The sequence below is a fragment of the Idiotropiscis lumnitzeri genome, chromosome 11, assembly GCF_059441095.1.
Source record: "Idiotropiscis lumnitzeri isolate Australia: NSW breed Sydney's pygmy pipehorse chromosome 11, RoL_Ilum_1.0, whole genome shotgun sequence".
NCBI lineage: Eukaryota > Metazoa > Chordata > Actinopteri > Syngnathiformes > Syngnathidae > Idiotropiscis > Idiotropiscis lumnitzeri.
This window is the reverse complement of record NC_142401.1, coordinates 8,204,639-8,217,434: the sequence shown is the minus strand read 5'-3', so window position 1 is coordinate 8,217,434 and position 12,796 is coordinate 8,204,639. Positions and strand designations below refer to the sequence as shown.

The 12,796-nt window shown below is 39.6% G+C and overlaps 2 protein-coding genes across 4 annotated transcripts; both read left to right on the top strand.

The window, feature by feature from the left end:
* Positions 1-771: 771 nt before the first annotated feature.
* Positions 772-3,333, top strand: LOC148327209 (insulin-like growth factor-binding protein 6). Its single transcript, XM_088309278.1, has 4 exons — positions 772-1,275; positions 1,546-1,574; positions 1,658-1,777; positions 2,294-3,333. Exons 1-4 carry the CDS (start codon positions 960-962, stop codon positions 2,390-2,392), a joined length of 564 nt encoding a protein of 187 aa, XP_088165404.1. The 5' UTR covers positions 772-959; the 3' UTR covers positions 2,393-3,333.
* A 601-nt stretch (positions 3,334-3,934) lies between these two features.
* On the top strand, positions 3,935-12,222 carry LOC148327208 (phosphatidylinositol 5-phosphate 4-kinase type-2 gamma-like). 3 transcript variants are annotated; one of them, XM_088308840.1, is made up of 10 exons: positions 3,935-4,205; positions 5,730-5,827; positions 6,486-6,582; positions 6,917-7,066; positions 7,209-7,355; positions 9,589-9,627; positions 10,344-10,457; positions 10,727-10,976; positions 11,115-11,218; positions 11,309-12,222. In XM_088308840.1, exons 1-10 carry the CDS (start codon positions 4,071-4,073, stop codon positions 11,387-11,389), a joined length of 1,215 nt encoding a protein of 404 aa, XP_088164966.1. In that variant the 5' UTR covers positions 3,935-4,070; the 3' UTR covers positions 11,390-12,222. The 3 variants fall into 3 exon arrangements, with proteins under 3 accessions (XP_088164966.1, XP_088164965.1, XP_088164967.1); XM_088308839.1 differs by having other exon boundaries at positions 10,709-10,976; XM_088308841.1 differs by lacking the exon at positions 11,309-12,222 and having other exon boundaries at positions 10,709-10,976; positions 11,038-11,201.
* Positions 12,223-12,796: the final 574 nt, after the last annotated feature.

The following is a 12,796-nucleotide window of genomic DNA, read 5'->3' as shown; positions in this document are numbered from 1 at the left end:
TAACATGCATGTCACTGGAATGTGGGAGGAAACCAGAGTACCCGGAGAAAACCCAGTGAGGCACGGGCAGAACATGCAAACTCCACACAGGAAGAGCGGGGCTAGAATCAAACCCGCAACCTCCGCACTGTGAGGTGGCCGTATTAGCCAGTCGACCACCATGCAGCTAAGACCAATGATAAAACAAAAATAACAATAATAATAAAATATTGTTCCCTAATTTTAATAGACAAGGACAAGCGGTACATCAAATGGATGGATGAAAGACTTCCCTTAACGTTGACATTTGGCATACAGAATGCCCAGAGATTTTTTTCCCATCTACTTCACACATGTAGACTGTGCAATAGCAGATGTGTTGTGGAACTTTAGTGCATTATATTATAATTTTAAAAATATCTAGCAATTGTACTGGCAATTCTTTTTGTTTTTTTTTCATTGACCGAAATTCTTTTGAGCAAATAACAATACTGAAACTAGCGCTACTTAACATTAGTCCATCGATAGAGAACTTTTTTGCAGTGCTCTAATTGGTTAATTTGGATAGATTACACCTTGACTTGCAAAAAAAAAGCAACGTATTAGCAACTGTCACTGCTGATTTATGTTGGAATAGAAAACATGACTATCCTTCAAGATGACAGACAGCAAATGGTATGAGTTGTGTGTGTGTGTGTGTTTGTGTGACAAGGAGAAATGGGGTGTGCTCAGCTCTGTGGAAATGAGAGGGAAAACTAGCATTCTTCATCACGCACCCTCCCATACCTCTCCTCTCCGTATTGGGCCCTTTAAAAGCTGCTGCCAGTGCTATCTGTCAGCCTCATTATCACCATTTCTTGGCTTGAGCAACTTGCTATCCACCGTTCGAAGCTCAGTGGAAATAAACAAAGAAGCTTCAGAGGTCCTCGGAGAAAACAACCGTCTACAAATCAAGGCCCTGGACAACGTTCAAGTGTGAGATGTTTCTGTGTGTTAAAGTGCTGGGGCTCCTTTTCCTGCAGCCACTTCTTTCCAGCCCAAGGCCGCTAACTGCTCCATCCAGAGGATGTCCCGGCTGCAAAGGAAAGTATTCCCAAATGCACATGCCGGGAGTTTTAAATGTCACCGCTCTGAGCATTGGAGAGCCATGTGGGGTCTACACACTGAGCTGTGCTAGCGGTCTGCGTTGTGCACCTGCACCAAATGATCTACGGCCCCTCCGTACCCTGCTGGAGGGCAGAGGCGTCTGCAGCAACATCAGCGTCATCAGCTGGACGGAAAAAAGCCAGACTGCAGGTAATGTTTTTGATGCCTGAATGGCACTGTTGATGGATGTGCATGCATCAGCCAGTCGTAGTGCTGCAATAACAAAAGTTTAGGTGCGAATGTTTCTCTTGTCTAATGTGTGGATTTTTGATTACAGTCAGTGCTATTAATGCTTCTAGATAAAACCATATAATAGAAAATCAGCAGCAATTGCCATAACAGTTAGTTCAGGCATTTTTAATGACTTATTTTAGATGTGAACACATTCAATAGTCAATTATGATGTGTTTCCACCCTTAGATCCCGCACCTACTGAGAATCCGGCAGAGGTAACCATTGTCTTCTCTAGTAATTATACACTATGGAGACAGTTAATGATTAGTCATACTTAAAAAATCCTCTCCACTGACAGGCCCCATGTCGAAAGCTGCTAACCACACTTATCAGAGGCCTTGATAGCCATTTATTCAAGTCCCATCATGATATCTACATGCCCAACTGTGATAAACGTGGCTTCTTCAGAAAGAAGCAGGTGAGTTGTACTGTCACGTTATCACCGAAACTGGATGGATAGGTTGGTAGGTAAATAGATAGATAGATAGATAGATAGATTAGATAGATAACGAACGAAACAAATGAAAACATGAGTGAGCAGGCAAAACACAATTGTTTTATTTTAAATCAGATTAAAATTCAATTATGGCCATTTCAGAATAGCACAGTCATGAAACAACACATCACTCATTTGTCATACGCCCTCCCACCAAAATGCCAATAATAAAAAAAAATCACAAGTAAAACAATAAAAAAAAGAAATAAATAAAAAAAACCTACCGTGGAATCGCGACATGACAAAGAAAACTGTGCGGAACCACACGAGAGTTGCGTTTCTGACCGGAATATAATAAGCAACCCTCACAACAATTCCATGGGTCCATTTGCACGATATATAGATAGATAGATAGACAGACACTATCGCTGCAAATTAACATATGTTTGCATACGCATATTTGGGAGCTAGTAAATGATATTGTTTGTTTGTGTGCAGTGTTGGTCCTCTCGAGGTAAACAACGCGGTCGGTGCTGGTGCGTGGATGAGAGCGGCATGCCGGTGACGTCACAAAAACATAAAGGCTTGTCTTGCTGAAGAGTGTCATGTTGGATTAAAGAAAGGACAAAAGTTTGGTGGCCAGCATGGGCCGATAAAGGACCTCCTTACGGACTTTAGGAATTCCACGTCTGGTGTCAGGTGTAACTTGAGTATTGGCGCCCTCTTGGGGGCACGTGGTGAATAGTTTTGATCAGGCAGGTCTGCGTAAGCCCTCCAGACGCATGTGAGGTACACCAGCTCAAATTAATACCATCTAATATCAGAGTTCTATCAAACGTTAAGTTTTGATTGACACTTTCAGAGAAGTATTAAGCCAACAATATTTATTACAATGAACGTAGTTTGCTGTGCACTCTAATGCACCATCATAATATACGTTCCTATTTGCCAAATTCAAAGAATTTCCAAATGGAAACTTTTCATGGAAAAGGTTGTATGTCTGCTTATGACAAAAATAATGAAGTTATTATCTTCCCGAAGTGTTCATTGCTATTATTCCTTATCAATTCCTATAAAACGTTTCCATCTAAATAGTCTCAAAACTCCTTTGTTTAATATAGTATATAATGTAATTTTAAAATATTCTTATCGAGCAGTCCCAGATAATTGTATTGCACACAAACATTAAACAACTCTTATATTGGATGGTGTAATTGTACCTAATGAATCCTGCTAATTGTTCCATATTAACATATCCTGTTTGTAATTTACCAATTATTATTACATCGACTAATTTGCTCAGTTTGGTTAATTATTTTTCCTTTGTCAGCACATCTTATTTTCTATAACATATTTATACAATATCAAAATACACCACTGCTATTGTAACAGTCAACCGATTGTATATAATATCTATTTGTCATCTTATTTATGTTCTTTCCGCCATTATTTATGGTCATGTAGTAATTAATGACAAAAGCATTAACCAATGCTAATTAGTAAACACAAGGAAAAAAATAACATGACACCTGAGGATTTTTTTTCATTAGGAGTGTAGCTGTGTGGCTACCTTCAAAGTTACAATCCTTTTGTACCTTTCTCACTTGACTTTATACTTAAAGTATAATAATAAATTGGTTGGGAACATAGCTGAGCCATTAGAGTAGGCAACAATACAATTTGAATGCACTCATTTTTGTTGTTAAAACAATATATAACCTGGTATAAAGGTTGTTGTTTTTTTGCATTCAATATTTTTACGTTTCATTGTAAATTAAAATGTCATTTTAGTACTATTTACAGATTTCTTTCCTTATTTGACCATCAGTGACTTGATTAAAGTTATGAAAAAAGTGACTTCTGTGGATATTTTGTTCAGGATTGTTCTGTGACATTCAAATGCATGTATTAGAATCAAAACTATTATTTGCATTGCGTTTATTACTTTAAAACCAAGTTTAAAAAAAAAAAAAAAAAAAGCAATTCCATTTTGCTTTACAACACCGACAGATGACTTTAAGGGCAAATTCCGAGCATTTCTGCAACAAAATGCATCACGTGGTGACTGATTCGGGTTCAATAGCAGGTGGGTGTTACGATATAGCGCCACCAACCTGCAACAGAAAGTTGATCCATCCACCACAGCTTCACCATCATCCAGCCCACTTATGCAAATAAATCGCAAAGACCCGCGACGGCGCGAGGTGACCACTGACCACCGCACACCGACAAGACAAAGAGTCGTAAAAGTCTTGCGTCACGCCAAAGTGCTCCAATGTCCTCTCCGAACGCGGTTCGCGTCCCCCACAAGAGGAAGACCAAGATGAAGCATTTCGTGCAGCAGAAAGTGGAGGTGTTCCGTGCCGGGGAACCCGTGTCGAGCGTGCTCATGTGGGGAGTCAATCACTCGGTGGGTATGTGATTGAGAACTTCTTGTCTTTGCGTGCGTGCGTGCGTGCGCGTGTCCGTTCGAGTGTGCGTGTCTTGGTGCGTGTCCAGCAGAAGTGGTGAAACTACTCACATTGCACTTATGTAGAAGTAGCTAAGTTGAAATAGCTAGGCTCCTGGTACTTCTGTAAAACGAGACTGGCAAGTAGTACACGTTAAAAAAAAGAAGAAGAAAGAAACTGAAACCAATGTACTAAGATGAACTTTACTGTCAATGAAATGCAGTCCAATCTAGTTTGGATACATTGGCACTATGGAAAAAATATTCCTTTACACAAAAAATCAGAGTTTGACTTACAAGGCTGATACCGATTATGATTAACGATGGAGGCCAATAACCGATATTCTGAGCTGATATAAATTTTCAGTAAAAGGGAAAATATTAGCATCAACATTTTTTAATGCAACACTTGATTTTTTTAATTCAAGCACAAGTGTGTTAAACAGCTTTTAGATTTGCAACTTGTTAAAATTTATTTGTAGTTTTTTTTGTTAAATTTTACAATTCAAACATTAATCACATGGAGCTCCCAGGCTCAGCGGTATGTCTGTAAGTAAGTTAAATAAAGTACTTCAAATTAATAAAATAAACAAATAAATAGCTTCCTCGTCTTTTTTCGAGTTGAAAAAAAAAACTTGTAATGAAAAAAAAAAAAAATATTTTTTTTTTAACCAAGCGCTGGTATTGTCAATTGAGTAAGAAAAAATGTTTACGTTGCCATACAGATAACTTGGGGGGAAAAAATAGATTACTTGCATGTGTTTTTTTTCTATTTATTTTTTTTACGTTAGACGAGAGAATTTTCAAATGCCAAGTGAAGTTTATTTATAAAGCCTCTGATCACAAAAGCGTCTCAAAGAAATTCACAAGCCAACAGTTGACAAATATTAACGCTATCCCCTGATCTAATCCTCCCAACTGGGCCATAACTGGATTTGGTTTTCAGGCTGGCACAGGACACAACACATTTGGCAGCAAACATCAAACAATTCTCTTAACTCTTTCAATGCCAATCATATAAAAAAAAAACTGAAAAGACAACCATTTGAGTGAGTGCCAGCCGATGCCGCAATAATCTGACCATCCACGATGAAAATGTACTTTTGATGGCAAAATAATTTATTTACACTGAATCTTGAGTGTAACAATTTTTACATTAGACAAACTTTCCAACCAATTTTCACACTGTCTAGTTTGCATCTGTTGCTGCCATCATTAGTAATCTCTCGTTCAACGTTCCTCTGATCAATCAGACAAGATCGCAAACACGGATGACCTTCCCTATCTCTATTACGTCATGTCATCATCTTGCGCAGGTTGAAAAAAAGTACGTTTATTTAGACAAAGGAAGAAAAACTACAGAAATTTGTTCTGAAATGTAAAGTCAAATGCTGTCAGAAAACCAGACACTCGGGTAAACTACTGCACAGATACCTGAAAAATCTGAAGTGGTCTCTTCTTCCCACTGACTAAATGTGCGTGCAGATCAACGACCTGAGCCAGGTGCCCGTGCCTGTCATGCTGCTTCCAGATGACTTCCGAGCCAGCACCAAGGTCAAAGTCAACCACCACCTCTTCAACAAGTACGGCAATGTCTTTCCTTTCACGTGACTGTTTTTTTTTGCATCACTTCACTTCATTGGCACCGATCAGAATGTTAATCATCCAGTACCTCATAATTTGTACATAATTAATTATTAAGAGAAAGTCCAAATAGTGTGGCACTCCAACTCGAAACAATGTTTTCCAATGTTACATTGTAATGCAATTCACCGATAAAATTAAATTTCTGCAGTTTAGACTCGAGTTTTCGACATACCTACAAAGAAAATAAAAGTTTCTCCATCCTTCAAAGAAATACGACATAACTCAAGTCTGGTAAAACGAGTAGCTTTAAATAATCCCTTAATCCACTTTGGAATCCAGGTTGTGTAACAGTCTCGGCGAGAACAATAAAATGTGTTTTGTCATGTGAGAGATTTGTTCTATGTCTCGTTATGAATTTCTATCGCATGCTCCTTTTTTTGTTAGTACGCAGACAAGCTGTTTTATTTCGGTGTAACTTTGAACACACTTGTGTGGATGCTTTGTTCAAGTGCATGATAGTAACGATCACGTCATTAAATATAATAACCAAAATATGAAATATAGTATGACGTCATTCAACTGCCAATCAAATGACTTGATTCAGGATTTGTTAATTGAATAAAATTGATCTTTCCATGTGGTTTTATTTCTCAGAGAGAATCTTCCAGGACAGTTTAAATTCAAAGAATACTGTCCGCAAGTCTTCAGGAACCTTCGTGAGCGCTTTGGCATTGAGGACCAGGATTTCCAGGTACAGTTTAAGAAGAACAAAATAAAAAGTATGACCCAAGCACACGTCTCAAATAACGCATTGTCTGCTTTGTTTTTCGGCATCAACTCTAAATTTGCATTTGTTTGTGTGCAATTTGCATTTCTGTGCTCCCCTCAGAACACATTTGAGCTTAAAACTGACTGATGTGATCCACTTTCTATTTGAGATGAAACCTTGCAGGAAATCAGCAATACGTGCGATATATTTTTCCAATTGTCCTGTTTGCTGCGATTTGCATTTCAGTGAAAAGAATTTGCATGTTAAAGAGTGTGCAAAATGCGGTATGTTAAAAAGGACACGTTTTCATCAACAGGTGTCTCTGGCTCGCAGTCCGCCCCTCAAAGACGGGGAGGGGACATGCGAGGGCCTGCTGCTGGCGTCATACGACCGCACTTTGGTGGTCAAAGAAATCGCCGGTGAGGAGGTGGCCGAGATGCACAACATCCTTTCTGAGTATCACCAGGTGATGCACAGCTTGAAAGCACATTTTAACGACGGGCAAAATGTGGCTCCTTACTCGGTCCTCTGTCGTTGTCATCATAACGATTTTGGTTCTCCAATCAATGCCGTAAAATATATTCCGCTGTTCTTTTCTTCCCATGTAGCATGTTGTCACCTGTCACGGCTCAACGCTGCTTCCTCAGTTCCTTGCCATGTACAGAGTCACAGTGGAGAGTGAGGATACATACCTGTTGGTCATGAGGAACATGTTCAGCCACAGACTGCATGTGCACAGGAAGTACGACCTCAAGGTAAAGTGTGGAAGGTAGGGTAAGTCGTGGTAGTGAGGTGGTTGACTCAGTTCCGTGGTTTTCAATCATGGGTGGCGTGCTTTCTAATTTACTTTTCAGGGCAGATTTGTTAGTTGTTTTTTATTAGTTTGAGTTTTTTCAAAAACACTTAGATTTAGTATTAGTTTTTGTTTTAGTTTTTTTTTTTTTTTTAGAAAAAAAATGTTTTACAGAAGATTTTACAAAAAAAAAGTTTGCAGTGAAAATTCAACAAAAATATCATTTCAAAATATTTTGATAAACAATGGTACAGTTTTCGGTTTTAACCGTCCACAGACTTTGAATCACAATAAGTGCCGTGCAAACCGCTTCTAAAGTTCGATGCAGACATGCATGCATGTGACCTAATTATTATATAAGTCAGAGGTATTCAATTAAAAGTCACAGAGGTCCACGACTAAAATGTCTTCTCAGTAAAAGGTCCGAACCAAAGTCCAACTTCCCTTAATGTCTATCCTATGTTTACATTTTTAGTTTCAATAATTAGTCATTTTCAACAGAGTGCACTTATATACTAAATATTTAGCAATGTTCACTTTAAATACCTTTGCCAGTCAAACAAAAAAAGGCGTTTATTTCACATTCAAGAAAATGTGGCTCCAGGAACTTAAGTTTGCCACTTCCAGAAAAAAAACTGTAAAATATCTCCTGCAGAAATATATCAAGTGCTAAGCATTGAGTTAACATCTTCTACCTTTTTTTTTTTTTTTTAAATCAAAGAGTTATCAGCCTAATAAAACGGAAAGCCTAATTATCCAAGTAAACCAGGTCAACATGTTCAGTACACAATCAATAAAAATGGCTGTCCTCATGAAAAACTCATTCAAAATGAGCTTTGACACCACTTTTTCTTTTGAATATTTTTTTTAAATTCTCTTAATGAGAAAAATGAGTTTGTGACTGCCCTGCCAGTAACTTAAATCTGGGTTGGAACGGAGTCAGGGCCACTGGGATTTGGTAGATAATTTCACACATCTGGGCTTTGTGTTTTCCTTTAAATAATGTTTGCGCAACCGTATTTAAGCACTCCTTCACAACTTCACTATCACTGAATGTTTTTTTTATGTCTCCCCAAAATCCATGATACTTTTAGTGAACATTCGTTTGCATGCCGCTGGGCTGTAAACGGAAATGTAAAAATCTGTTATACTGCACTCGAAGTTCGATGTTTTTGCGTGCGCTCACCTCAAACTTCAGCGGATAACTTTGCAAAAAAGGGGCGGTGCTTTGTTTCGTAGTGGCGCTTCGCAATGTTGCGACGGTTTCGGAGCATATGATGCACGCTGGTTTTGAATCGGCCGTAGCCAGAACGGAACTAAATTTCTCCGTCCATTCATTTAAAACAACGCGCATCGACCTTGCTAACTTTTTAGCAAGGCAGCACTGTCAGCAGCACTGTCTTCCGGTCTGCTGCGCAATTGGCAGCGGATCGTAAACAAAAGATTTGATTGGCTCGAATCAGTGACGCCTTTTCTGTATTAACTAGAATTGCAGCGCCAACGTATGCGAATGCGCCCTGAAAAAAATTCATCGTAGATTGGTCATGGGTCCGCGTCCGAACCATCGCGCGGTCCGGACGCGGACCGCCGTCCGCCATTTGGTGATGCCTGATATAAGTGGAATGCTCTGGTTTTTTTTGTTTTTTTTTTGGAAATGTGAAATCTATTTTCTGTTAGATTTCGTTTTTCTAAATGATTTTAGTTTTTATTTTACTCCATTAACAAAAATGTTTTTTCAATTTTAGTTTTAGTTTTATTATTAGTTTTTGTTGACTAAAATAACCTTGGCTGACACAGCCAAATAAAGTTTTTTTTTTTACGTTATTTTTTTTATTTTATCCCAGAAAATAATTTCCTTTCCAAAACAGGGGCTCTGCAAAAAAAGCTTGGGAACCACTGACTTAGACGATGTTCAGCTGATGTGCGATCAATTCACATTGTTAGTGCTTTCACGTTTTTGAACATTTTTATTGGCAGCGACTAGAAAATTTACGACCGTTGTACAAATGTAACTAGAGCAAATTTATGAGCACCGTTGCAAGGTGTCAAGATCCGCTAAAATATTTCACAAGGACATCATTAATTTCAAGTCAGTGATGTGCCAACAGCTCCGTGAAGTCATGTGTGAGTCGGGTCTCCACTCTAATTGAGCTCCAGTCAGATGAGAAATGTTGTGTGGTCTTTCATTTCCTCAGGGCTCCCTGGTGTCTCGAGAAGCAACTTTTAAGGAGAAGGTGAGCTCACATGAAAGGATGTGTCAGTGCTGCGAGAACTGATTGATATTCATGCATATGTGATGAACTCATCCGATCCTGCAGCATTAATAATGATGGAAACCAGCTTGCGTTGGCGTACTCCAGACTGCGCTATTAGATATGAGTGGCTGAGTATGAAGTGAATCGACCTTTTTTTTTTTTCACAAGTACACGTTTTTTTTCATGATTTATACTGAATTGATTTTGAATTTAAAAAAAAAGCTAGATGTGATTGAAATGTCAAGAGTTTTCACAAGTTTTGAGTGGGAGGTTTATTGGCCATGTTTTGTTTGCTCCGCTGTTACTTCAAGACAAAGGAAGCTGATGAAAAGTCTGGAATTCCTATCGGGTATGTGATTATTGTTTCAATACGAACGCCAAAGCTCTCAATTCAAACGGATGTCGTCATTTGGCTGAAAAATCAACATAAATCTACAAAGGAGATATTGAGAAGGAAAAGCGTGACTCGTGATCCAAAGCATACCACAACATATGTCAAACACGGCGGAAGCTCTGGTGGAAATTCTGTGAAATGTGTATAGGGCTGTTATGTGTGTAACGCTACAAAACAAACAGTTAAGACGCCTCATGTCAATGTCACATTAAGTCATTTTAGTAAGCTACATTTTCTCTCCTTACTTTTTTTTTTTTTATCATGTATTCACTTTATAAATAAAGCTGCCATGCCTTCCCAGGTCAAAGAGCTTCCTACCTATAAGGACATCGACTTTATGAACAACATGCAAAAAATTTACATGTGTGACGAGCAGAAGGAGATTGTCATGGACAAGCTCAACAGAGATATTGAGGTAAGAAATCTTTATTATTATTATTATTTTTTTAAATATTTACAAAACGTTTGTTTGCCTTTTACATCTGTCATGCTTACAAAAACACGTTTTCCTCGCAACTGAAGACCAACAAATGTACTCAGTGAACCAAATGAGTTTCACGCTTCATTTAAACTTTGCTGATTTGTGACATTTCTGAATTGGAATTTTTGCGTAGTGCTGGCGAATCCTTGATATAGACAAACCCTTCATGCTCCCTTGCATGCTAGAATTCCCTCTTTCCGCAGTTCCTGGTACGTATGAGGATCATGGACTACAGCCTCCTGCTGGGAATCCATGATGTGGAGAGGGCTGAGAGGGAGGAGGAGGAGATGGAGTCATCCGATGGTGAAGAAGAGCAAGACCAAAGCAGCCTATCTGCGCTTCCAGGCTCCACCTCACCAGAAGGCATCGCTGGCTACATGAACTCCTTCAAGCCGATGGGCCCCGGGGAGTTCGACCCTTACGTGGATGTGTACGCTACCGAGAGTGCCGTAGGTGAGTCCTGACGGCGCTTTTTTTTTTTTTTTTTTGCGTGCCTTAAAATCATGTTTCACAGGGCGCATGAGATGATGCATGAAGATCAAAAGCAATCACCAAAGGCTAGAATGTTGAGCCTCCCTCACTCCAATGTAGGCGCGCCACGGAGGGAAGTGTATTTCATGGGCCTGATTGATGTGCTGACGCAGTACGACACCAAGAAGAAAGCCGCTCACGCAGCCAAGGCCGTCAAACACGGGGTGAGCATCAGTGTCGTGTAAAGCAACTGACGCTAGTTATTCATACTGACAACCGTGCGCGTGTGTGCGTGTGTGTGCGTGCGTGTGCAGGCGGGAGCAGAAATCTCAACAGTTCATCCAGAGCAGTATGCGAAGCGTTTCAAGGAGTTCATCGCAAAGATATTTGCCTAGCAGGCCAAAAATTCGTCATTTCACGCATACAAGGGGGCGAGCCTGGCTGCTTAAAAGTCTGAAATTAGATTTTCCCAAATCAATTAAATTTAGAAAGATAAAACAAAAAGGATCATATTTAAAGCTGCTGTTCGGTTGTCAAGGTTCATAAGAAGCTGTTTTGCATCACTGTGTTTAAAAAAAAAAACAATTCCGATGATGTAATGGATGTTTGACTCTCCAGACTTGTTCCATGTAGGCAGCCAGGGTTCAGGGTTCAATTCCCACGCAGTGATGCTGTGAATGTTGTCTCAATGTGTTGTCTTGTGACCCATCCGAGGTTTAGTTCACGTCTACCTGAATTCAGCTGGGAAAGGCTCTGGCTCCCTTGACAGGATAAGCGGAATACAAAACCGATAGATGTAAAAATATCAAATATGACATTTTTAAAAAATCCTGGAGTCCATGTTACCCACTGTTAGACTGCTCATTAGAAGTGAATTATCATTCTGTTTTGTATAGCGCTCGTCCTCGTGAGGGTCTGAAACCAATCCCAGCTGGCCTTGTGCAAAAGGTACACCGAGGCCGGGATTGTTCGCCAGCCAATCGCAGGACACAAAACGGAAAACAACCATACAAACTCACATTCATACCCAAGGACAATTTTGAGTCTGTATACGTGTGCATTGTTTTTTTTGTTTTTTGGGGGAACCTGGACAAAGCCCATGAAAGCACGGGGACATGCTGCCCTTCAGTCAATCCGAAGTCTTCAATTTGATTGGCTTCCTAATATAATACTTGCGACTGTGAACGTGCCTTTTAAACTGGAGACATTTTGTAGACTGTGATATGAATATTTCTTTTTTTTGTTAGATATTAAAAAATAAACTTGTTTACCATTTTCTTGCCTCAGCATTCAGTGTTGATGGTGCAATCGTGCAAGCGGTGGACTCTGATGTTGGCTGTGCCACCAGCATCCGCTTGCATCATTTGTGGCACCAAAGCAACATCTGATCAAAATCTACTAATGCAGCTTTTTTTTTTCTACATTCCAGCCTCCTGAATGAAGAATGTATTTATTTAAGTTTCTTGAATCCAGGCAAGGCAAATTCCCATTTTCAATGACGAACTCTTTGCAAATAGTCAAATCGATGATGGTGGCATAATGGCTCGGTGGAAGAATGATCTGGATTCGATCCCCCGGCCATTGTGACTTATCCCACTGAGCAGCGAACAATTTCGAAAGTAGCAAATGCGCGGATGTTCTGCAACAGTGCGAGAAGAAAAGTACAGGTAAACGTCTGTCGATCGTTTGGCGAACATTCGCGATCTTGAACTGACCTTGATGTGAACATCCATTTTTCTACATTCGCCAAGAGTTAAAAATGTTTGCCCCCTCAGTGGGATAGGGTCCTTAGAGTCTTAATA